This window comes from Etheostoma spectabile, chromosome 16, assembly GCF_008692095.1.
Source record: "Etheostoma spectabile isolate EspeVRDwgs_2016 chromosome 16, UIUC_Espe_1.0, whole genome shotgun sequence".
Taxonomy (NCBI): Eukaryota; Metazoa; Chordata; class Actinopteri; order Perciformes; family Percidae; genus Etheostoma; species Etheostoma spectabile.
Window position 1 is genome coordinate 16,072,839 of NC_045748.1, and position 27,283 is coordinate 16,100,121.

Sequence of the window (27,283 nt, forward strand, 5' to 3'; positions counted from 1 at the left end):
TGTGTGTGTGCGTGTGTGTGTGTGTGTGTGTGTTTGTGTGTGTGTGTGTGTAAGAAAAGGAAGTTCGGTTCAGGAGACAATGATCGGATATGAAACAGATCCCTAAAGATCCCTTAAAGGAATATGTCTCTGTCTCCTCTTGTATTCTCCCAGATGTTTTTCCTTGTGCACTTTGAAATTCATTCACCTCTGTGATTTTCTGACAGCTGCTATTTGCTGCCTGCATGTTGTTTCTTTTGCAAGCCTGCATGTTGTCTACCTGCACAGAGAACTTGTGTTTCTAAGAATCACAGGAGTTATCCACACATCATTTTTCCACACTGGTTTTAGTCCTATTTAAGGTAAAGACAGCTTCCAAGCCAAATATACTTTTTGGCTATTTAGACAAAAATACACAAACCAGGTACCCGGATAGCTCGGTTGGTAGCACAGGCGCCCATATGTACTGTAGAGGTTTACTCCTCAATGGAGCGGGCCCAGGTTTGACTCTGACCTGCAGCCCTTTGCTGCATTTAATTCCCCCTCTCTCTCCCCTTTCATGTCTTCAGCTGTCCTGTGTAATTAAAGGCATAAAAATACCCCAAAAAATAATCTTAAAAAAATAATAGACTGAGAAATTACATTCTGTTCAGTGCTAACATCATGGTCCTGGTTACGTCCTGTCAATTATGGATCTACTTTTACTTTAAAGGATGTGTGTTCCTCTATAATAGAGGATTCAAAACAAAACAGTTTCCTAATCCTTTACATATTCATGTCATATCAACAGTTTAAGTAAAGATAAACTATTTCTCTCACACACACACACACACACACACACACAGACACACACACACACACACACACACACAGAACACATCAATGCATAATTAAGAGAGTGACTTGGGAGCAGAACATGGGAGGGCAGGGGGAGACAGATAGGGATGACATGTGGGAAACCTTGCTATGTTTACAGCTCCTAGTAAGAGGAACCAGTGAGGAAAGAGGGTACACACTGTTTTATAAGGTCACTGCGTTCTGATGGTCACAACATGGTTTACAATATTTGTTCATACGTAGGTAGAGTGAGTAAAAATCACTATGGTAGCAAGTTTATTTATATAGCACCTCTCAGTCACAAAGTGATTCACGGTCAAAGAAATAAATCAAAGATAAAACACCACATAAAATATACAAAATAAAGACACAAGTTTAAAATTCATGCTACCTAACGCTAACCCTAAAAGGAACAGGAAGCCAGTGCAGAGAGATTCAAACAGGTGTCATATGTGACTATCTGTTGGATCGTTATAAAAGCCTAGCAGCAGCATTCAGGGCAGTCTGTCAATGGTATAAGAAAGCTCTATTACGTTAAAGCATGTGTAAGCATTTCCATTTAATGCAGGGACACAGCAGACCTACATTTGGCTATGGATTAGAATAGGGCGGCGCTAAGGTCCAAGAAAACCAAGACTGAACAGTCTCCGGCATCAGCAGCCATTAAAACATCATTTAAAACCCAATTGAAATTTATCAAACGCCCTGTGCAGTTCCAATATTTGAACAAGTTACTTTTTTTAAACAACCTTTTCAAAATAATTGAAAAGAAGGTGGGATTGAAACCAGACCTGTTGTTCTCTGGAAAGGAGGGGTCCAGGTTGCTTCCTTAACAGGAGATGAACATGGCCGCATAACTGGGGACACACCCTGATAAAAGAAAGTGGTTTATAAAATTGATCGTGGACGGACCGATGAAGTTAAAGACTTTTAAAAACAGAGGTTAGTAGGACATCTAGTGGGCTCAACGAGGGTGTTATTTGTTTCGGCGAGGCTTCAAAATAATCTATGGAAACAGTGCAAAAAGAGTTCAAAATGGATGGAGTTGGTGAACCATTAGAGAGTGGACTGGACGAGGGGGAGATGTTTGCCTTAACAATTGCAACCTTATTTATAAAATAATTATTTGGACTACTTGGTAGGTTAGGAATGCTAGGAGAGACAATATAGTTTACAGTATCCAAAACAACGTCTTGCTGAAGCTATTAGATTACAGAAGAAGTAGGAGGATCCCTGAGCCTTCACCATGATATAAATGGTACCCATCAATTCTCTGTGTGCTTTGAGCTTGGTGGCAAAGACTGGATAGTTTCATTTATCCACAGTGACGGATTTTTGGAGGGGATCTTACAAAGTTTAAGTGGAGCTACTTTATCAAGCACAGAGGCGCAGTGATTGTTAAATGATTGGACTACAGTGTCCAGCTTTCCATCATTTGATTGCTGTCAAACCCCATAGTAAAAATTGCCTAGTTTTTTGAAACGGGCGGGTCTCATTTGGCAAAAGGTTGAGACTCCAATGTAAAGCAAATGGCAAATCAAATACGTTTGTGTTCACTGATACATAAATCCTTACCAAAGAAAATTCAGTATCTACAACATGTGAAAAAACAAGGTTTGTGGGTTTGCTGAGAAAACTCACAGGTTTTATATATTATACAGAAAATAGGTATGTACAGCAAGGGCATACTACAGAGCAGTTTTAAGTCTATTTTAAGCTACCAGGGAATTCCCTGATGATGAACAGATTGTGAGATAATGTGTTTACATTTTGGAAAGACGGGCTTCTTTGGAGTAGAAGTAGGTTTCCCTCTCTGTTTTGTCACTTACTGTCACTTAAATCCTGGAGAGATAGGCCTACCTTAACCACAGCCACTGGTTCACACAATCCCTGAACATAATGAACAATGAACACACATTGAAAAGGAATAGGCCTAATATAAAATAAATTGGGTAGACACACAAAACAAATCAATCTGAATGACAAGCTGTTACACTGAACACATTTTAAGCTCCCAAAAGAATTTCCCACTCAAATTCAATTGTGACTCCTTTGAAAAACCTCGGCTGAATGTCACACTCGTCAGGTTGTCCCTCCTCTGTGGCAACCGCAGACTGAACGGTGGCCACCAAAGCCGGGGGCAGGGTTTACACTCTGCCCCGCCCTCCTCGGGATCACTGAGACAGGCACGCAGGGTGGATGTCGCGGTTCCTCCGCTGAGTCGCTGGCAGGACGGCTGCTGTTGAAACGTACTGTATGTGCCCTTTTCCTCAGCTATCCCGTACACCAGTTAACAAGTTCCTCTTTCCTGGGAACCGGCAGAGGAGTCACCACGGCTAAGGCACCGAGGGAGAGACTTCAAACTCCTCTCAGCTGCCGGTAAGATACAGCCTACATTTATCTTCAGTATTAACATCAGGACCGAGGGAACACAGAGGCGCGGAGCACATAGAGTTTACTGTAGCCTACATGCTTCTCATTGGTGGGCAGAGTGTTCAGGCCAGTTACAGATGATGGACCCCCCATCAGGATCATGTTTGTAGCCTACCAACCATGTTGCCTTTAAAACAGTAATTGAAATATTGAAATATTATCATTTGAAGATTATTACAGATTATGTTAGGGAGTCCTTATCTGTTCATTATTGTTGCAAGTTGCTTAAAAGCACAGGTAACGTTAATGAAGTGCCATATTGCTGTATCATTTAAAAGAAGATCCAACCTGTTGTTGATGCTTGTTGTTGCAGTTGAAGTGCAGTTATGTTAAAGTGTGTTTATTTTCAAATGAGATAGAGATGAAAAAGCATGGTTAGTTTTTGGATGGATACATCTTCTTACCCTAACTCTACATAGCCTACGTTTTCAGATAATGTGAGACGTCATGCGAGTTTTCCCATAGCCAAATTAAATCTGTCAAACTTGCACAAAGTTGCTTATTTTTTAAACTGTAACCGCATAAAATTAATTTAGAGGGATATGCCAAGAAAAATTGGAAAGTTTAGTCACAAATAACAATCCCCTTATTAAGTCAGTTTACACCTATTCTCTTTGTGTTCCTATGGAATAAGACATATTCCCTGGTTGACAGCTGACTGATTGGCAGGTCATTTCCTTCAGCCTAGGAGGATGATGATGCTGGTGTGTCAGCCACATAATAGGATTTCTATTCTCACGATCTGATCCTCCTCAGGTCAGGAAGAGGTGAAAGAGGCTATTGGCTATTATAGCATCAAATTGATCAGCTCAATAGCTGCCTGCAGCTGACTGACTCTTTCCACTGCCCTGCAATGGCCTTTATACAGTCAGTGTTGCATGCTAACTGCACTGTCATTAATAGGTCACAGCAACATTGAAGCATAAAATCCATCTAGGATTCTTTTTTTCAATCAGTACAGTGGTTGAGCCTTTATTTTCAAATGCTTGCACACCAACTGTAACAACGTTTTTCACATTTAAAGGGTATAATTCTGAGATCAGTTTGATCAGTTCCCCAGATCAGAAAGGCAGCGCTGGTTTTGGCCTTTTGTTTTGTGAAAACTGCCAATTCAATATTATATATATATATATATAATGTGGGTATTCTCTGTACAGGTGAGCTGACATTATATTATTATTTAAAATGTACTGGTTGGTGTTGTTGTTGCTGTGACGCAGAGAATAATGGGCATCATAAGTGGTGACTCATGACAACAAATTCTTTTCACAACCTTATGTTCTTTTGTGAGGCAATTACCTACTAATGCACTCTGCGATTTTTTGTAATTAAACCACAAAAGAAGTAGTTATTCTTCCCTCTCATGTGTAAATACACAGCATGGCTATCTCACTCAGTGTTTCTATTTGTCAAGGACAGACCAGATGGAGCTGAGTTGGGATTTAATTAAGCCCACCATCAGAAAAGCACATGCCTGCAGCTGCAATTATCTCCTAGCAGAGCCACCTACAGTCAAATCTATCCCTCACACTCCAGCTGTGTCAGGAGAAATCAGATGTTCAATAAATTCACCATTAAACACACGCACCAGGCTAATGTGTGGAACTGTAGTGGTCCACTATACAGTTGTTTTCATTTATCTTACTAATCTACTTCTTAACGTCAAGGCTGCGTCATGTGTCCTTGAAGTCTTTATTTCCCATTGCGTGCTTTAAAACACAGGAGGGCACAGGAAAGGGTTGGCCAAGACTATAGAGGAAGTACAATTTCACTGGAATACACATTTACAACAAGAAGATAGTAAACAGTGTTGTAGGTATTATTGGTGGAACAGTGCTGAAATAGGCAACACATGATTTTAGTTTTATTGTTTTTTTTAATGGTTTACTGTATTACTGTAGTTGACATAAATGTGCTCTGGGGGCCGTTTATTCATTTATGCAGACATATGCACATGGCTGTTTGAGTGAGTAAGCACCACCATACTTCTCTGTACCTGCGTGTGTTTTTGAATGCAGATTATGTGTCACATTGTTGTACCTTGAGCTTAGTGTAGCCCTGTGTATTTTTTAACTCTCGCTTTACAGTGAATGTACAAAAGGAAATTGCATTTTACAGAGCAAAACATGGAAAGTTACGTGTGTCAGAGAACTATACCCAAACATATCTATTGCTATTAAACCAGGATCTTAAGCTTGTGTAAGTCTACAGTATCCACCAGTAGTATGACTAAATCTTTGTTGTGGGGTGACAATAGAGTTATAGAAAAGCCATGCGGTCATTAAAATCAAGTTTTCATCTCCTTAAAATTTATTAAGCAACGTCAAGTTAAACATCTGGTTTTCTGTTGCATTCTGCCCGTTAAAACCTTTCTGAGAAGAAACAAAAAGTTCCTAGTTCCTAGTTTCAGTTGATGATCAAACCGGTTATTTTACAGTACCTAGAAGTGTTTTGTCTGCTCTGGAGGAGCACAGGTCAACATTTTATGAAAGCAGTTTGAGTGATTCCTCTTATCTGTTTTACCTATCCCTTCAATTCATGGCCAGATTAACAAATTGTATTGAACACTATCTGAGTTTAAAATTTTTCTTCTATCCATGGCTACATTTTCAAGTTGTAACATACACTATGTATATTTTCTGTTATGAGGGCAGATACTTAAGTAGCTGTTGCAACAACGAACCACATTTATATCATGCCAAACCTGTTGATCTACTATCTGGGAATTCAGTGTGGAGCAATAGTTGCTGTAGATCTGAAGTCACTATACTGTCTATATACTGAAGCTTGCATTTATGATAGCTATAGTAGAGTGGTTATGCTCTGAGGAAAAGGAGGCCAATTTGCTCATTTTGTGTGCGCTCCATGTACACATTTATTTAATATAAAACTAAAATATGTGGCTGTGCAGTTAATCATTAAGAATGTTTTGTGTATTAGTGTTCCTAGAATAAGGACTGCTATTCATCTGCTGTGATGCTCAGCTGTGTCTTTCGGTGCATGAAAAGAAACATTCCTTATTAATCACCTTTGCAATGGTTGGCTGTCGTGCTACCATGCCCGAAGGGGATCATCTTGCTTCACTGCCCACATTTTTACCTCAACATGTCATTTGACCTATACTCTTCTCACCTTTTGATATTGAGAGGCAGCGGACCAACACAAATCATAAATTATTCATAGTCTCACCATGACCTGACTGACTTATTTCTGATTTTTTTTATATGTAGTTTAAATGTAGTTAATTCTCTCGGTATAATTCACCTAAAGCCTGTGCTCTAAGACATGAGGCATTTAACATAAACACCTTAAATGTTGGTCACTTCTATATTATTTTCTCAAGTGCACTGGACATCTGTCATTTTAACAGTGCTACCTAACTGTGAACCACGTTAAACCATATGTACAACTATGGAGCAGTGGGTCAATAAGGAAGCAGTTAAATGTAAATGTCATTCTATGATGGCCATTAAAGTGGAGGGATATACATTATGCAGTTAACAAATAAGACGAGGGGCTCCTGAAGTAAAACTGAGAAATGTCCAGACCATTATTATTTGTTACGGGGAACAAGATTCTCACTGTTGGCCAACACTTTCTCAGCTTAGCAGCTTATTCATTTTGGGCCTCTGATTACGTAAAAAGGCTATATACAGCAGGTGGCTAATCCTTGACCTTAATGCCAATTATCAGATCATGGTGAGGTTATGGAAATTAAGGCACCATAAAGAAGAGTTGGTAAAAGTCAGTTAACGGAAGTCTTTGTGTTACCAAGGTAGTGTAACGTCCTCATACAAGCTGCCTGCAAAGCTTTGTAATGCTTTGAACACATCCTAACCGGTGAGAAATCTCAGGCGCCATGCCAATGTTTGTCAGGTTGGCGGGACATTGCAAGTACACAGATGTGGGTGGGGCATGCACACTAAAAAAAACTTCAAATTAAAATAACAATGTTGAAAGACTTTTTCTGAAGCAATAGTGAATTCTCACTGGCTAAAAAATACAGACAAATACTAGTCTCTGACTGGATATGTCTATCTCCATATCCATTTCCAGTTCCTTCAGACATTTTTTGCATGATCGGTTTGCCATGTTTGGCTAAATGAGAGCCTAATGTTTTGAGGGTGTTTATAGAGGGGAATCATTTGCATATAATAGCATTTATTAGATTTAATTTCATTTAAGAACATTCCGCCGAAAACATGCAGAGATAGAGAGTACACAAAATCTACATGTATGCGTTCAGAGGCAGATTTTTCAGGGCTGCCATTGCAGAGGGGACAAAATCCTTGCTGAAGCGAGCTCTTATCCATTAAAGTGTTCTTTATATCAGACAATATTGTAGTAATCTGAAGTGCCGATTGAGGAGGTGATCGGTGTCATTTGCTATTGTGTGTGCTATGCGTGTGAGGTTTTATATCTGATGGACTGGGTCTGGGCCGGCAGTCGATTTTGGAGGTAGTATGTATAAGAATGTAAACATGCATGTTGGTACTTCAGATTTTTTCCTGGCCTTCGATGGAGTAGAGCAAGTCAAGACATCTCTCTATTCAATACATCAAATCCTCAACAGACCGCAACAATTCGTCATCAGTAATCAGAAGAAAGGGAGAGAGCATGTGAGAGATAAAGTGCAACGTCAGTTCCAGCATCTATTTACATCAGCGATAGGGGGTTCAGTAATAGCTCAAACATCTGCACATGGCTAGGAAATTGCAGATTTCCAAGTCATGTGAATGGGAATTGGACAAACCCGCCTCCCGCTGTGTGTGTCACTGTCGTCGAGGCAAAAGCCTGAACTGAGGTTATGCAATCAGTCACGCTGCATGTGCCAGCTGGTAGAGGTAGATAGAAACGGAGATGATGTTTTTTTTTAATCCTGAGTGAAACGGCATACATTCACTGTAGAAGATTTTCTTTCACTTCACTCAACAGTACAAGATTTTGTGTCAGTTGATTACAATCATCATGTCTGTTTAAGGCATGAATATTTTGTAAGTTAAGTTTAAAGACAAGATTCAGTAATGTTCTCAAACAAATTGTTTTTGTAATTATATTCTGTATCACTGCTGAAAAGCATATATTATATCCGCATTAATGTATCCAGTATTCTAAATGGTTCACTTGTGGATGATGTTCTTTTATCTTCTCTCTTCCTGATTATGTCTTCAAGGGCTGTAAATTAATTTCAGTATGGCACGCATGACTTTACCCTCAAGCAGGGTGTGTGACAATAACAAAACATCTCAGCTGTAGCAGGCGGTTTTCCTTTGACATGCAAGCAAGTTGTGACTCAATACAAGAATACCGGTATAGTTCTGCTGTTGTGACAGACAGCATCAAACATTGTGGGTTTACGTGATCTGTAAACAGCACAGATCAGACAATTCCCCATACCCACCTGCCTTTTGTTTATTTTTTCAACAGCCAAGGCTTTGTGGTGCCATGATGAAGAAAGCCGTTGAAGTCATCCTGCTGTTGTTGCTGTTCTTCACGCCACATACAATAGGAAAACGTAAGTGTTTGGATCGAGCCAGACTTGAAACACAGTCTCAGTAGCTTGAGAACTGACACAGAAAACAGGAGCCACTGCTGTACAATTAACAGGTGCTAAGTAATAACACATAATACACCCTTTTAGGAATATTATCTAGTGTTTGCTTTCATATCCTCTTTTTCCTGCCTGTCTTAAGGCTACAGCCCGCCAGAGAAGCCCGCATTGACCAGATGCCGTTCTCCCGAAAAAGAGACCTTCACTTGCTGGTGGGAGCCAGGCTCTGATGGGGGACTGCCCACTACCTACGCCCTGTACTATCGCAAAGAAAGGTGAGTGGCTACCAGTTTCTGTCATGGTTGTGAATGTTTCAGTTTCCTGTTTTATTTTGTAGTCTGTTTTTCTCCCGTGTCATGTCTTGTTTTACTTCCTGCCTTGTGTTTTCCCGCCTGTTCCTGAGCCCTGTGTGTGTGTTTGTGTGTGTGTGTGTGTGTGTGTGTGTGTGTGTGTGTGTGTGTGTGTGCGTGTGTGTGTGTGTGTGTGTGTGAGATTTTTCCAATCACAATTGGTCTCGGGATGGAACTTGTTTTGGTAGAACATTTGCACCCTGCAAATGAAAGCGCCACATACAATATTAAATTAGGTTAATTATTCACACAATACAGTAACATGAGCTATTTAAATTAGCCGGATACATGGTTAAACGTTGTTAAATTTGCACTGTGTGCATTTTTTACCATAGCAAATCCCCGTCATCGATCCCAAAACGTCCCTGTAATACGTTGCAGGGACGTTTTGGGATCGATGACGGTGATGATCGATGATGTATTCTTTGTAAATCTTTACAATCATTCACCGAAAGAACCAAGCAAGCCTGACCTGTTGCACAATCTAAAGTTTCTTCAAAACTTGCTATTTTCAGCAAATAGCTTGCTAGCTCAAAGTTTGTTTTTTTCCCAAAACCAACGGAGTTTTGCAAGGTGAGGAACATCCGGCGGAAGATCAGGCGGTGACGGATGTTCCAGCAATTAATCAGGACATGAATTGTCATCCAGACTACATCAACATATAAGAATAATCAAGATGTCAGTATGGCCATTGCAGAAAACCTTATTGGACATCTTTACATTCTCAAGGCCAGCGCAGTTGTCAGTGCGCAGCCCACCTGGTGGTTTGGGACCAACCCCTGCCATTGGCCTGGGGAGGTTGTAGGTCAGAGTAGGCCTAGCCACCAGCGGCTTCCTTTCACTTCACCGGTGGGTGAACGTCATGCATGCAGAAGCTCACACAATCTTCAAGAAATCGACCTAACTGCTCCTCTGACCAATTTGCACCAGTTGCTGCTACAGCAAGTCTACTGAGTTATTTTGGATGTCCTTTTGAGGAGAAAACATCCTAGAGAGGAGGAAAATCTGTGGTGGGAAAGATGGTTGTGTAGGAGCTTCTGACAGTGAACTAAAAAAAGAAGATACAAATCCAATAACACACAGGGTGGATGTGTAATAGGACAGCATAAAAACACAGTTTAAGGAAATGTAGCATGAAGAATTCATGCTGTTCTTTGGAAATTTAACAGTACAGTACAGTACAAATGTAAAATTACATGCTGTTCCCCTGCCTCTCTTGTAGCTCAGATAAAGTGTACGAGTGTCCCGACTACCACACAGCTGGAGAGAACTCCTGCTTCTTTAACAAGAACGACACGTCCATCTGGGTCAACTACAACATCACTGTGGTGGCCACCAACGCACTGGGCAGCGCCTTCTCCGACCCCGTGGATGTAGATGTAGTATACATTGGTAAGGAAATGTGTATTTTTGGGTCATATTTGCTCTTGTTGTTATATTCGAGGCACAATTTCCCCATGAGGATTAAAAATGTGTACTTTAACACACACTCACACAGCTGGTCAATGGCACACCGGGTCACAGTGGGTCTAATGCTCTCTAAGTGAACTAACCCTCCCTCCAGCTTTAACTGTGCGCTAAAGGTTACCATTTTAAAGCTGTGAAATTTTAAAAATATTTTGTCAGCCTGCTGAACAAATGTTGATAATGATCAAAACAAATAAAAGAATTTAAGAGGCGTGAAGAATAAATCTGTTGATATTCTGTATTTAAACCAAAAACTAACTAATCCCAATTACAAATATTACTATCCCAAGCCTATATAGCTTTTTATATCAGAATACCAGTTGAGATCAGTTGCATTGTTTTTTTTAACCAGGGCAACAATTTTCAGATTACATTATGTGCTTACATAATTGCAAAAGGGTTCTCCAATGCTTTCCCAGTAATTTTTTTTTTAATTATATCAGATCAGTAAACAGAATGTGCTTTTGGAACATTAGATGAATGATTGCTGGTAATGAGCAATGTAGATATTGCATGAGAGATGAAGTGAATGCTGGTTTTGGTATTTTCATGTGATTTGTTGACAACAAGAAACATGTAAAAACGTTCCAACCTTTGTCTTTCATCTGGCATCTGATTGAATATATAAATACTGGGCAGCTTTGCTTATTGAATGCAAGATGGAATTAGTCCCATCTTGTCTTGTTGCCGAATACAAAAGTTGTTTTGTTCATGAAATATCCAACAGGGAGATTAAAGACTAATGTATCCTCCTTACCCTTGAGGCTTAAGTGCTCCTCTTTCTCTTGTCTCTTATAGTCGCACTGCTCTGAATTGATTTTGTTATTAGTCATATGCTTCCTTTGTCCTACCTCATAATTGTCAACCATGTCTCAAGAGGATTTCTTAAATAAGATAACTTAAAGCATAAACACTGACAATTATCTCAACCACGTTGCCACAAAAGGCCTGCTGAGCTAACTCTGGCTCATTTACAGTTAATTTGCTTTTGATTATTAAGCACTGTTACTGTCAAATTAACAAACAAATAAAAATAAATACTTATCTCAAATTTGGAAGATCGCTCTTTAAGTGCAATGACCTCAGTTGGAGGTGTGCAACGGTGTACTTTTACATAGAGGAAGAGACATGGACTATCTAGAATTGAGAACACTAGAAACGTCTTACACACTTATAGTGGGCTTGTATTATGTGCGGTTTGCTGTGGTATGAACATTATTCAATTATTTTTCTCTTCCTCCCGCTCAGTGACATCCACACTAAACACACCCTTACTCATTCCCATTGTCTCTCTCTCCCTCTCCAGTCAAGCCTAATCCTCCAGAGAAGCAAACTGTGACTGTAATGGAGGACAAGGGCTGGCCCTTCCTCCGGGTGTCATGGGAACCGCCACAAAAAGCTGACACACGGTCAGGTTGGATCACTCTCATCTACGAGCTCCGCGTCAAGTTGGAGGAGGACAATTACTGGGAGGTATGTAACTCGTGGTCTAAGGGAGCGGCCAAGTGATTAAAATGCTCAACCCCCATGTTAGTGAACTACTTGTGAGGTACATTTTAACCTGACCTTCACATCTTTGTGGATATTGACAGGATGACACATTTTCACAAGGGATGTTTCTGATTAATGTCCTCCTAAAATCAAATTAATTATTATTTTTTTTTTATTATACCTTACAACTTTTACAATCTATATGTTAACAACATCAAAGACTGATTGGGCTGTGTTTAACTCCTCACATTGTGTCCATTGTGTGTGTTGTATTTCCAGATGCACCATGCAGGCCATCAGAAGACGTTTAACATCTTCAGCCTGCGGTCAGGTGGTAAATACCTTGTTGAGGTGCGCTGTAAGCCCGATCATGGATTTTGGAGTGAATGGAGTTCTACTTCCTACGTCAAAGTTCCTGACTGTAAGACATCTGCCAACCATCATCTACACTTCACTGTATATATAAATATGTATACTGTGTAGTTTTTTAAAAGATACAATGCACTTCATTTGCTTTCATTTGGAGAGTTAGATGATAAGATCTGATCTACAAGGTCTACACGACTCTCATAGCTGTCTGTTAAGTATAAAGCTACAGCCAGGGGACAGTTAGCTTATCTTAGCATTAAGACTGATAACAGCTAGTCCGGCTTTGTCCAAAGTTTTCCCTGTCTTCATGCTATGCTAAGCTACAATATAAGCTAACCATATCCAGCCTTGAGTCCTGATCTAGTTATATTTCTAGCAAGAAATCCAATAAGCGTATTTCCCCCCAAATGTCAATCATGCCTCTAACTAATGGTAATTGGACAGAAGCCGGATGGTTATGTAATTATGCATTAAACTAATTTATTATCCTATAATTTAAATTACCATAGCAATAAATAGATAACAGGACACTAACATTGTTGGGTTGTGTCTCACAGATTTCCATCGAGAGAAATCAGTGTGGATCCTCATTACAATCTTTTCTGCTTTCATCTTCCTCATCCTCACATGGTTGCTTCACATGAACAGTCGCAGGTAAAACAATGGCCATGCATTTAGGATGCAGTGTGTTTGGTTAAATGTTATTTTTTATTATAATATGAATACATGTTATATGCTACAAAGGCCCAGAGCAGCAGTTCACAACATATATATCTTGAGATACCTTTTATTTTTATTGTGATGGTGACTAAACTATCCCATTAAAAAGGTGCATATATTTGTTTATTTAAGCACATTAAAGCTCTGGTGTCTGTTCTTGTGTCTCTGTCTTGTTCCTTGTCCTGTTTAAAATTCTAAAGCTTTGTTTTAATAGCTATTACAAAATAGTTAAATGTTATTGCCATTTGTTACAGTTGCTAATATTTGCATATCTTTCTTATTGATGGAAACTAAACTATTATTTTGTCATTGCAAGATAATGAAAGACATACACTGAAACAGTTTAATATCTTGAGATAATGTGATACATAAGTTGTGATAATAAAATAAAAGGGCTTATGTAACCGCATACGTATTGATTGTTCCTCTGCTGCTCACAAGCTCTGACATAGATATCTTGTTTGTTTTTTTTCCATGTGTGAAGTCTAAAGAATTGTATTCTGCCACCAGTCCCTGGTCCTAAAATCAAAGGATTTGATAAGCAGCTTCTCAAGGTAAAGCAGCTATAAATGGAACAAGGGTTTGATTTATACAAAAAAACTGCAAATAATAATTTTTAAATAAGAAAAAGGACGTATGACTGTTGTATTACTACTTTTCTGTAACAGAATGTTCCTTTTTGTGTTTAGAATGGCAAGTCTGACGAGATCTTCAGTGCACTGATGGTGTCTAATTTCCCTCCAACCACATCATCCAACTATGAGGACTTGCTTGTAGAGTACTTAGAGGTGTATGTTCCTGTGGAGCAGGAGCTGATGCAGGAGGAAAGCAAAGATCTACATGGTGGTTGCCTCAAATGTGAGCGCTCCACATCTGACAGCGACTCTGGCCGGGGCAGCTGTGATAGCCACACTCTGCTTATGGATAAGTGTGGGGAGGCAAAAGAAGGAGGGAGGCATACAGATAGGGAAAACAGTCGAATGCTGACAGAGGCACATAGGAACCAGAAGGGCTGGGAGGAAGATTCGTTGACCTACTCTCATGGAGACATGGTTAGCCCTGACATGTCCAACGGAAGGGTGAAGACCTGGCCCTCTGTGTTTTCTCCACTGCCCCAGTACAGCTCAAACCCACTGGACAAACAAGGCTCACTTGAGATGGCCAAACAGCATTGCCTCTCCACATCCTCCTGCATTGCCCAGCCTGGCTATGCCACCAAGGAGGCTCCTGGACAGAGCAACTGGGACTTCTGCTTGGGCAACAAGCAACCTCATCTGCTCCTGCCCCAGACACAGGTCGGCCAGCAACTCCAGGCCCATAGCGAAATTAACATTTCCAACATTGGCCGCAAACAGGCACCTGCTGGTCTGCAGTCGCCCGCTCTCCGGTCCACCGAGTACGTTGAAGTCCAGAGGATTAACGAAGAGGATTTGGTGCTTCTCCAGCCTGTTGTGTCAGGCTGTGGCCGAAATGAAGGTTACCCCCAGATGCCTAAGGGGAAGGACTACAGCAAGGTGAAGGGGGTGGACAGTGGCAATATGCTGTTGCTTCAGAGAGAGGTGATGGAAGAAGACTGGTGCCCTGGTGTGGACCAGGAGATAAATGGAGTGACAGGGAACTGCCACACATCGTCCACAGTTAGCACTACTCATAAGCCTACAGCCTGCATTCACACTGCCATGCCGGTTCAGGGCGACACGGCCCTGGCGATGAATGGTTATGTTGACACTGCCCCCATGTGCACGCTGCCCACCTGCTAACTGCCACATAAGCTCAACTGGCAGGTCTGGGACATTGCGAGACCTGTTTTAGGTCGAGATTGAACACTAACAAAACACACTAACGCTGGAGGATGAAGACCAATATCTTGCTGTTAACTTTATTTATTTACCATTTTTTCCTGATGTAAGAGACGTCTTTTCTCTAATTATGCTGCAAAATTTGATTGAATGATCAGAATAATAATCTTCATTCAACTTCAAAAGGAATACGATTGATTGTATAAATGATGTGTTGCTAATGCTGCCATTATGATTAATTATATGTCTTTATTTGTCATAAATATTTTTCTCCTCACAGGCATGTTTCATTAACTTTGTTAATGTCTTTTATCAGATGTATTGATCTGAAGTGGTGTAATTTGGGTATCTGTTAAAATGATTTGTGTAAATCCCAGTTGCAGAAAGCTTAAGTAGGCAATACAATGGTTTGTTTCGTTTCAATTTTGTATGTGATTATTTTATCTGCTTCCTGTAGAAGATTGGGGTACTGCAGCGCCCACTACTGGTCAGAGTGAACCACATGAAATAAAAAATATAATGTTACCTTTTTAAATAATCTCTGATAAAATATATTTTAACAGTTTCCAACTTCTTGTAGATGCGTTATTTTGCCGTGGCTACAGTATGAAAAATCAGGTGATCAGAAGGTTAAATATGATTTTCTACATGACACAATCCTGTGCACGGATGGTCCTGTGACGTTAAAAGAGGGGCCACTTTGGGGTAGTCAAGTGCGCGTTCAGCCCCGCCAAAACGTACCAAAACGTTTATTTAACTGAAACGGTGGTGCGTTTAACACCCTGTTGTGTGCACCTTCCCAATGACTTTTAATTATCAGCACCTAAAATATACGTCGCTGCTGATTGGATGAGTAACACTTCCGACACACACCAAAACGAGAGAAAACGTAGTTCACGCATGGACACGCACACCGTTTCGAGAGTGAACGTGCCTCAGAGTTGGGAAGTGGTCGCTGACCGCCCCCCCCCAACTCACCTTTTAGAGACCAGTAGTCTGCAGCTGAGTGTCAGACGGTGAAGAAAGTAGGAAGAAGGATAGGTGTGTGCCCTCTGTACCTGCTCAATATGTTTAAAGTCGTTTCCTCTCTAAGTGGCCGCTGTGCAGTTTTAAAAGGACAGTCCTGCTCTCCCCCCGGTTGTGTCAAATTCCACTTGGCCAATGGTGAGTTACCATGGAGACGGAACAAAATCAAGAGCTAAGTTACTGACTGGATAGAACATTTCTGTTAACCTGAACATGGGGTGAACTTAGGTTATTATTTATTTTTGTCTTTAGGCTATAAGGTCACGTCAATGTTGAAGCACAGTTGTACGTTTTAGCTAACGTGTAGTAAATGCCTTTAAGTAGCAAAATCCGACTGGTTTAGGCCCAAACACGTGTGTCAAGTTTAAGCCCGTGAATTAGTGAATATTCAGATTCTAGAAAGTTGTTGATTCAACTTTATAGCCTATTTGATAGGATGAAAAAACGATATGAATGACTACATATAAATTAAATTGCAACAGAATACGTTCAAACGATAGTTATTGCAATACTTCATATTACGTCACCAGGACTGGTCAAATTAGTACATGCATAGGAAGAGGGAATAATTAAGCTATTATAGACTATGTTAATTAATCTCTACTCCTCCTTCCGAAAGAGGAATTTTTCTCGTGGGGTTAACAATTTAGCTTTGAACATATTACTTGTCGCTGACCAGCAGCCGTTCTTTTCTTTTTTTTACATTTTACAACCAAGAACAAACAGGCAGGATTGTAACCTGTGTTGCACAACATGAGATCGAAAGGCAGTTTTGGTTGGATTGTCAGCCAGGTTTAATACAGAATAAATACTGAATGTTCTGAAAACAACAGCATCAACACCAATTAAAATGTACATCTGTCTGTCTGTAGACAGGTTGTGTCATGAATGAATGCAATGTTATAGTAGCTTTCATTGGCCTCATCCAAGTAATACAGTCAGCTCATGTAGTTCCTCAAAGAATAATTGCCTCTTTTACCTCAGCGTCTTCACTTCAATCCTGTTTTATATTATTTTGTGGGGCTTTTCCCTTTATTGACAGTGGATAGACATAAAAGGGGGGGTGACACTCAGTAAAGGTCTACAGGTCACATTTGAACCCGGGCCACTGTAGGACTCAGCCAACATGGGGCAAGCGCTCTAACTGGGTGAGCTAGAGACCACTCCATCGTAACTTCAATCCGAATTATTTCACAGGGGCAGTATGTCAGAAATCCACCTTCAGACACCCTCCCACAGACATCCCAGACATGCCCCCATGCAATTTCAAACCAGAAGAATACACGGTAAGAGCGGTATCTTCCAAGCATACTGTGTCTCTATCTTACACAGTTAGGTCTTGCCTTCCATGTCACCTAAATAAAATAAAATGTAACAGCTCCTGCCCTGTGTATTTTTCTCTCTCCAGGGTATGTCCAAAGAGCGGATGATGGAAATCCGCAGGAAGAGCTGCAACCCCATGATCATGAAGGTTACCTACTATAAGAAACCCGTGTTCATCCACCAGGGACACATGCAGTGGCTGTGGGATGTGGACGGGAAGCGATATCTGGATCTATTTGCTGGTGTGGCTACTGTTAGTGTGGGCCACTGCCACCCGTAAGGTCCTTTCTCTTTGTTAGTTCTTTTTCCAGCAATTGTTGGTGTAATTGTACTATCCATAATGTTGTTATTACATGTTGTTATATCTGATTCCTGACATCTGTGGGTACAGGAAGGTGACAGCAGCCGCAGAGCAGCAGTTGAAGAGACTGTGGCATACTACAAACATCTACGTCTATCCTCCACTCCATGAGTATTGTGAGAAACTAGCTTCCTACTTACCGGATCCTCTCAAGGTACTGTGGTGGATTTTTTTTTTCCTGAAGAGCTGAGGCCAGGTGCCTGGATGAACATGAAGGCGGTTATTTAAATGTGTCTTATTGTGTGTTTTCCTTTATAGGTGGTATATCTAACCAACAGCGGCTCAGAGGCCAATGACCTGGCTATGTTGATGGCTCGACTTTACACAGGCAACTTCGACATCATCACTTTCAGGTACAGGGACATCAAACACAAACACAAGTGTTTCATAATTCCATAAAAAGTATAAGTACAGACATGTTTTCACAACAGCTTACAAAGTGTTTCCAGCTTCTACTAAGAACAAGAAAAAATATTATTTGTAAATGTGTGTGTTTAAATAGCATTATTATGTTAATTCAGTTTAGCATACCTTGATAGTTTAATTGTCGAGAATAAATTCTCTGTAATCTACAAGTCTCAGATTAATTTTTCTCTTTCAGAGGATCATACCACGGTGGCAGCCCACAGACCATGGGTCTTACTTCCAACGCAGCATATAAATACCCCATTGCCAATGGTTTAGGCTGCACAAATGTACGTATGCATTAACATATTACAGTGCCATAGAGGAAACAGCTGTTGGTGTGCATTATAATTTGTATTCTAATGAAGGTGAAGATATAATATATAAATAGACAAATGTGTGTGTAATAAATGAACATTTCATTGAGGACAGAGAGAAAGCTGTGCTAAAAATGTAAAATTAAATTTTCTAAGTAAGTGCATACATACAATTAGAAGCAGAAGGAACATGTGTGCACACATACACCAAATGCTCAGGCAGCATCTGCTTTATAATAGCTGCTGTCCCAAGCAATACATTTCTAAACTTGAAATACGTCAGAGTTGATTAGTGGTCACCCCAAACAATTTTTATGTTCTCACTGCCTCTTAGTGCTTATATTCTGTGCATTAATTAAACTCATTACATTTCACATTTTGAAATAAACAGCTTCTCGACTTCACTTCTGTTTTTTTTATAGTTTCCATAGTTATCTGAAATACAGATGAATAATGCTATGGCAGCCTTCCAAGTTTTATTATGAGTGCCTGTTGCTGTCAGGCTGGTCTAGCTGACTAGGTCTCTCCCAACAAACAGACCATGTGTCCTGATGTGTTCAGAGGTCCGTGGGGAGGAAGCCACTGCAGGGACTCTCCTGTGCAGACCATCAGAGAATGTAGCTGCGCCCAAGGTACACAAACACATGGCTCCGCACTCATACTGCTCTCATAAACAGAAAGAACACAACTGTTGACTGTAAGATCAAGCATTATAACCCCTTTTGCAATATTCCTACAAAACATTAACTTTACTGTTTTGTATGTGTTGTGTTCATGCACAGTGATAAACAAAGGTTCATGCTGGAGGTTGTGTAAGGTTGTGTGTTTATTATTTTCCTTTTTAATTGAATAGCAATTTACATGCAGCACAACATCCACATACAACTGCTTCTTTTGTTAGTGTGAATGCTTGACCTTTGAGAGTGTTCTCTCTTTATCCAAAGTGAAAAAAACATTTAAATAATATTAGCCAATGTTTATATGTCCGGTCAGATGTCTGTGATAGCCTAAAGGGATGTGTATTTTAATGTATGTAGATTTGCAATTCACAAATTGTATTTCTTTCTATAAAATCTACCTAATAGTCATACTGGTGAGACAGGTCAGTTGTAACCATAAAAATGCAACAAAAAGTGTTGAATTGCCTGTATCAAGTTCAAAGTCTCCTACTGTTGATCATTTACCTCTACCTCTGTTAACCTTTTACCATTTTCAGGAATTTTAGCCACATAGTATGCCTGTGTCTCAGCTAGCGAGCCTACCTGGAAAGGATCAGCGCTGTATGTTAGCATATCTACATGACTGACACAGCAAAACTTATGCTGCTGTATGATCTCAATATCAGTCAATGATACCTCCAATAGTAACCAATAGTTGGTAGTTGTTCTATGGGCAATTATCAAAACCCCATTGAGTCGAGAACAAACAAGATGTTTTGTGTTTGTTCAAATATTTAGGATCTTACACTAACTGATGTTGGTATGCTTTAACATTCATTTATTCATTAACTGTGAACCATGTAATAGTATGAACTTCTTCTCATGATACTATTTAATGGAAAGATGATAAACAATACATTGAAAATTGTTCTGCCCATAGCTTGTTTTTGGAATTTCCTATTTATGTCTGTATTATTTTGAGATAAAGGACTTTTGTTTAATCCCACAGGATATTGCATGGCAAATGACCAATACATTGGACAGCTCAAAGAGACATTTGCTACTAGTGTACCAAGTCAAATTGCTGCTTTCTTTGGAGAGCCTATTCAGGTACTGTTGTGGAGTATATATATATATATATATATATATATATATATATATATACTGTCTACAATTACTGTCTTCTATATATATATTAGGGCTGTCAATCAATTAAAACATTTAATTTAATCAATTACATACTCTGTGATTAATGAATTGCATAAACAATGTTTGCTGTGAAAGTATTTTAAATATTTCAATTCATATGAATCAATTAATAATCAGCATTAGTGACATTAAAGTTCAAAAACTTTTCACTGTCAACAATAGGACCCAATATGTTTAGGAAATAAATTCAAAAGTGCTTCAGGAAGAAGATTTTTCTAAGTAAATGTTCCAATCAAAGATCCAGGCAGCGCATTCTCGTCTCCCTCCTTAATTTTACAGTTGAATGGTGGCTAGAACGGCTCTGGGTCAAAGGTCAATACGGAATGGATTAATCTGCGTTAATTCTTTTTAACACGTTATTTCTTTAATGCGTTATTTTTTTCTCAGCTTAATTAATCGATAGGAATGCATTATTTTGACAGAAGACATGTAGTTGAGTCAACATGTTGGAAATGGTTTTGCATGTCTGATTGGTTGCTTTGCCACATTGAATATTAACATTATCGAATGTAGGTCTTTACAGTAATATTAGCAAGTAAATAGTCTATATGGACAACATTTTATGTCCGGGATAGTTCAGGTGCTGCGGGAAATTTCATTGAATGTCCTTCATTTTGTCCAGATGTCAGTTACCTTAGGCTTTTTTTGTGTTGGAATTTTAAACGCTGGTCAATTTATGAGGAGTATGGTTACTAGTTATGGCTCCTCAGATCTCTGCACAGAGTTTTCTGTTGCACGACTTAAACAACCTTTGAATGTACAGTTGTTCCACCAAAACAAGTTCCTTCACAAGGCTATTTTGGTCCGTGCAAGACGATTGTGATTTATTTAAAGAAATGCCAATAAACCAGAGAATGTTTTTCTCCCATCCTGGAATGCTGTGTGGACTAGCCAGACCGTCCTCCGCAGCGCTGTGGAGGAAGGTTTGGCAATGCAAGACTAGCAAGTTAATGATTAATTTACTAATTAAATGCACCTAACATCAGGAAAGTGAGAACGGAGTCCTTTGTTAGTATGCCATCAGTGTTAATTGTTTTCTCATTTTAAGTGTAACAAGTGCTTGTGCTAATTAAGATGGGACTGTGGGATGTGAATGGGTTTTGTTTGTACAGGGAGTCGGAGGAGCTGTGCAGTACCCTAAAAACTACCTCAAGGAGGCTTACACACTCGTGAGAGAGAGAGGAGGCGTCTGCATTGCTGATGAGGTTAGATATACATTTTATATGTTTTGAATATTTTAGGGCCGTAAAAAACAAAACACTTAGCTGGAAGAAATTAAAATGCTCTGTACAGTTTAGGGGGACTGCAGAGTCAAGTGATAATTCTCTGTGAATGACGTTCACATTACTCATAGTCATTTTAACTATTGTTGATACAAAAATATTGATCATTGCAGCTTTAAAGTGGCTGTTTGTAACTTTCAATTTGTCTTTGATTTTATTTGTCTCTTTGAACAAAGCAGTAGTGCTTTTACCACACCTGCTGTCGTGACGGTCTTTTCTTCATGGTGCTGTATTACCCACTGTATTACTGAGTTATCTTACCACTGCCACTGTGTCACAAGCCAAAGCATTAATAGTTTGTTGTAGAAACAAATGTATTAATAATTACTTCAATTTATAGAGCGCATTTCATGAAACCCAAAGACGCTTTACACAAGTACAGTGAGACAAAATGAAAATAGTAGGCCAACACAAACACGGACTAAAAGATTATTTTTTTTTAAATGCACTAAATGGAATGGGGACATAATTTAATGTAGGCTATGGATGTACAACCAAATCTCCCATTGTAAAACTATTATATGAATAAAATAGACATTTTGCATACTTGAGGGCCAATTTGGGGTCTGTTTAGAATCATTTACAATCCCATAATTGTCTTATCTGTTGAAAGCCCGTCTGAGATTGACTCAGTTTTACACTCGTTGTCTGTCACTTTGCCTTTTAGCTTTTAGTTTATTTTCCTGTTTTCTGTGATAGCCCTGCCCCAGTATCAGCCATAACTACAGCAGATAACTTCTAAAATAAAATTAAAATGCAATTAGGCCTACATAAAGAAATCTCCTGCTACCTTTTACCAGGCTCACTAACACAAGCTTTTCTGTGATACACCGAAATCTGTGACTGACCAGAAAGTGTGCTCTGTAGACCCGGTCTACCCGCCGTAAATAATGTTTTGACTTTGCAGGGAAATTTGGACCCAGGCAAAGGCATTATTACCACTATATAAAAATAGTGTTTATTTCACTGTTAGTCTCATTTGTTGTCACAGGTCATTTATTATCATTAGATGAAAAATTACACAGTTTCTACACAATTACAAAAGTTACACATAGTTACTTTAAGAAAAATGAAACACCTACTGCTCATGGAAACAAGTCAATAAATGAGTTGGCGGTTTCTTTCTTATCTTTACACAATCTTTTTTATTTTTTCAGCTTATTTTGCAAGAAAAGGAAGTCTAAAGAGTTTAAAGTTCCATTCCAAGTTACTATATCATGCCCAAGAGGCTTATAAAGCAACGTGGGTTTATATATTAAGTGTTAATGGACCGCCATGGTGTCTTTTATCATGTTTCAATCTCTTTAGCCCTTCTTAATATGAATGGAAACAAACTTCAATCATCTATTTTGCACCTGGCAGGTCCAGACTGGATTTGGGCGAACAGGAAGCCACTTCTGGGGTTTCCAAGGTCATGATGTCATTCCTGATATGGTTACTATGGCGAAGGGCATCGGTAATGGATTCCCAATGGGAGCTGTGGTTACCACACCAGGTGAGATAATACTGTGGGACCAAGACCTGGAAGTTAACTTATTTGACCACCTGCCACAATCACTTTTTACCAGCCACTTTTTTGTCTCATAAAGGTGAAAAACAGGAATTGCTGTGTCTCTATGATCCTATCCTGTCCTATTCATGGTAGCCTACTCGTGGGCATTGCGCCGTCATGACGTGTTGTAGTAGGGGGGCTTGCCTTGATAATGCAGCATAAGTACTTAGTGGACTTTAACTTATCCTTGCACCTACAATAATGTAGCTGTCCTCAATTTAGATAATCCTGTACATCTCATCTGCGTTTCTTCCTGCATCCGCCGTGTGTGATTGTGTCTGTTTATGTGTGTGTGCGTGCGTACGCCAGTCATGGGGGGAACGGAGCAGCAGCCCCGCCCACAGCAGCGAGCCGACAGGACTGAAACAGCAGCAAGTTTCAGCAACTTTATAGTGAAAATACATTACAGCGTACATTAATGTTAAAATATGTACATGTTGGCAGGACGTCTTTTGCTGTACGTTTTGTTGGTTAATGTGAATTGTTCGAGTCACACGTGTTTTGTCTTCATATCAGAAACAAGGAAATGAATTTAACCCGTTCTCACTCCCGCTTGGTCAGTGGCGGCACGTGGGACTGCTGGGATTGTCGTGAGTTATGAAAATGCAATAGGGGGCCTTGGCTGTCAATCAATGTCTTCCAGTGATGCGGACCCCTGATTGGTCCGGGCCCGTAAGCAACTGCGTACCCTGCTTACCGATAGTTACGCGTCTGAATCACTCAATTCTCGTTGGCTACCTGCCAATGTGGCAGGTAGATTAACAGATTAACAGTTACCCGCCAGTTGCAAAATTTACCCACATTTGGCGGATGGTCGGATGTTAATTTCAGGCCCTGCGTGGGGCATAAAAAGCATGTTTGGAAATCTCCTTGTGTGTTTGTAAAATACTAGATACAGTTGTAAGAGAGTTTGCAAAGTCTATTGTTCTTCACTATTTCCACTATTAAATTGTCAAGATGCATGGGAAGAGATGATACAACCCAGTTTCCCAGATAGGGATGAATGATACAGACTTATTTTCTGATTTGAGAGTTTGGACTCCCTCAAAAGCTCCAAATGTCAAAATGGGAAGCAGCAGACATATTGCTCTTACCGTCATAATGGGAAGCAGCAGTGAGGGGAGTTGTGAGCTTGTTTCTAAATGTGTTTTCCAGAAATTGCAGCCTCATTTACTAAGGGGGTTCACTTCAACACCTTTGGAGGAAATCCTGTGGCTTGTGCCATTGCTTCATCTGTGCTTGACGTAAGAATTCATCTTCCCTTTGTACATCAGTCCTTTTTTTAGTGTATATCTTTGTATTAATATGATTGTAGTTGCATCTGAAAACTAAATGTTTAAAATCACAGAAGCACAATGAATTACAATCCAAACATTACTAACGCATTTTTTTCTCAACAGACTATTAAAGAAGACGGCGCGCAGCAGATCAGTCTCGATGTGGGCACCTATTTGATGACAGAACTGGCAAAACTCAGAGACAAGTATGAGATAATCGGTGATGTCCGTGGAAAAGGCCTGCAGATTGGTGTGGAAATGGTCAATGACAAGGTATTGAGTTTGCAACAGAAGTGACATTCTCCTCTCCTTACTTGCTTGTGTGTGTCAGTGCTGTGCCTCCCGGGGGCAGGGCAGTGCCCCGGTTAACCATTAGACAGAGCAGCAGTGACCTGAGAACAATCTCAGCTTCAGGACTTGTACTACTGACTGAAGTTCTGACACATCTTTAGTTTTGATTTTGTATCTGTTGATACTGGCAGATATTGTCTTTTAAAAGAGTCAGCGTAGGGAGGAGCAAATACATAAACTTATAAAATAATGTTAAGATTTGTCGATTCTGTCTCTTGAATCATTTGAATCATTGAGTAATTTTTGAGGCAATTACACCTCCGTTTGGCAAATATCCGACTGTGTCGGGGTTTCATTTTGACAAATGTTCCTCTTTGCCGAAACACTTTGCCGCAGTTTAGGTAGAAGGATTGTGGCCTCTCTAACGCCATAATTTGCTTGTTTTTTTTTCTTTTACCTGGAAACACGTACAGTAGTATAGGAGTGCTGGTGTGTCAGCAGTAAACACCACAACATGTAAAGTAGCAAGGAAGAATAGTGGACATACACCAGAACTGACTTAAAGGAAGTTATTTTAAAACTACAAACTACAACCTCAAAAATGAGCATCAAATTAATTAAACACCTCTGACAGTATCAATAAAAACAAACAAGAATTATAAACTTGTGCAAAAGTTGGACTTGCCATTACTTATAGCTTCTCAAGCCAATTAGCAATCAGAGGTTAGGTACTTGAGTCCCAATCGAATATTATCAATATTATCAATTATCAATATTAATACATATTACTACAAATTCAAGCAGTCAGATATATATGAACTCCCTTTTTTATTGTATCTGCTCCTAAAAAAACACTTCCTGAATGTAATTGAGTCTGAACACAGCAGAAAAGAGACAAAAGGCACAAGAAAAAGCAACAAGCGGAAAATCAACGCCAGTAGGCAATAATCGATTGTGGTCTGTCACCGTATTGATGCAGAACCGTCCACATCACGATGCATCGATAAACTGATTAATTTCAACATTCCTAATAATTTATTGGACACAAGCAGTTGCAGTGTTCATATAGTTAGTTACTTTTAATTACTATGGTTACTGTTACACATCCAGCCTCATTCATCTTTTTGCCTCTCTGTCCTCCACAGGCCAGCAGAGAGCCGCTGCCTCCGGCGGCAATGAGTGAGATCTTTGAGGACATAAAGGACATGGGAGTCCTGATAGGGAAAGGAGGAGTCTATGGACAGGTAACAGCACTCATCTTGCAGTAGCTTTTCCTTTATTTTGCAGGGTCGCCAGCATGTGGCATAAACACTACAGAAGAGTTTCTGGGCAACTCTGAGGAAAAGAAAAACAGGATTTGAAGACTTAGGGAAAGAAAATACTATAGTTTTTGTGTTTATGTTGCACAATGATTATTATACTAAACAAATTGAAGGATGTGAGGCAAATGTTTTTAAATGTTACTGCCACACAACTCATCTTGTTAATAGTAAAAGAGGAAAAACACTGAGAGAAGAACACTGTGAGATAGCTGAGTCAGCATGTGGTATGAACACAGTTGGCATCTACATCACCAAGCTGCTTGTTTCGTGGAAAACAAAGTTAAACAAGTTAGATTTTAAATAGAGCTTTTTAACCCTGCATAAACAAAGACCCCTGGTGGCTTGATGAAATGATTTCAATATAGATTAATATTATGAATATTGTTGCCTGACACAGAATAAAGCACCTGACCTGGTTACACGTTTTCCCAGTAACCTCTGGAGCTCCATAATCTCTTCTCTTCTTTTCCATTTTTCTCACCACTCAAGACCTTTCGCATCAAACCCCCAATGTGCATCACGATGGAAGACGCAGATTTCTTCCTAGCAATTTTTAACAAGTCCATCCACAATTACATGGAAAGAAGATGAAGGATTGCTTGATGCCAAGGACCAAATCTGGAACCCCCCTCAGCAGTGGATTGCATTTTATATATCCTTTAAAATGACAGTATCAATCATTTTGACCTTCTGAGGAAGACTACTTCTGTTATTGCCTTTGCATAGCACTTGTAAAAGGGAACTTTATTAACTATGTTTAACTACGTTGTAATTTGAATCACTTACCGTACCTCACTCGTTTTAATGAGAAAAGAATCGTGTACAAGACCTAAACTTGAAGTTCATTAAGATTGTTTTGGATCTGCTAAATCATGCTTGGATGTAACGTATGAGTGTAATTTCTGAACACATGATTTTTTGCTAAATTATAGATGTAAATATAATAATAATAATAATAAATCTGTAAGCTTGTGTACTATTATGCTGGTCACACCGCCCCCTACAAGTAATTTAATCATGTAATCTTCTCCTACAATTATCCTTATCCTCCTTCCTTAATAAATTCTTGTCATTGTCCAAATACAAGAGTACTGGCTGAGGTCAGCAGTCCCCAAACAAGCGCTCCATGAGACATTGAAATATGTTGGGTGTAATATACTTTACTCAAAGAACTTACAACTAAACAAACCACAGAGCTCCAGCCAGGGTATCTAAGGACTGGAATTCTTCAAAAAAAGAAGATGTCTTTTTTGTCTTTGCAG

At 39.6% G+C, this 27,283-nt stretch overlaps 2 protein-coding genes across 3 annotated transcripts; both read left to right on the forward strand.

Annotated features, from left to right (window-relative positions):
* The first annotated feature begins 3,013 nt into the window (after positions 1-3,013).
* Positions 3,014-15,531, forward strand: prlra (prolactin receptor a). The gene is made up of 9 exons (XM_032539873.1): positions 3,014-3,195; positions 8,677-8,764; positions 8,943-9,075; positions 10,373-10,542; positions 11,924-12,090; positions 12,388-12,529; positions 13,035-13,131; positions 13,682-13,751; positions 13,887-15,531. The coding sequence occupies exons 2-9, from the start codon at positions 8,695-8,697 to the stop codon at positions 14,955-14,957; spliced, it is 1,920 nt and encodes a 639-aa protein (XP_032395764.1). The 5' UTR covers positions 3,014-3,195; positions 8,677-8,694; the 3' UTR covers positions 14,958-15,531.
* Positions 15,532-15,677: 146 nt separating this feature from the next.
* agxt2 (alanine--glyoxylate aminotransferase 2) lies at positions 15,678-26,993 on the forward strand. Of its 2 annotated transcripts, XR_004335678.1 has the most exons (15): positions 15,678-16,160; positions 17,220-17,308; positions 17,431-17,621; positions 17,737-17,860; positions 17,965-18,059; positions 18,308-18,401; positions 18,967-19,060; positions 20,097-20,197; positions 21,409-21,501; positions 22,737-22,761; positions 22,938-23,074; positions 24,287-24,375; positions 24,532-24,681; positions 25,845-25,943; positions 26,511-26,993. XR_004335678.1 is itself a non-coding variant. In XM_032539878.1 (14 exons), the coding sequence occupies exons 1-14, from the start codon at positions 16,064-16,066 to the stop codon at positions 26,610-26,612; spliced, it is 1,551 nt and encodes a 516-aa protein (XP_032395769.1). In that variant the 5' UTR covers positions 15,681-16,063; the 3' UTR covers positions 26,613-26,993. The 2 variants fall into 2 exon arrangements, 1 of the variants encoding a protein (XP_032395769.1); XM_032539878.1 differs by lacking the exon at positions 22,737-22,761 and having other exon boundaries at positions 15,681-16,160; positions 22,942-23,074.
* Positions 26,994-27,283: the final 290 nt, after the last annotated feature.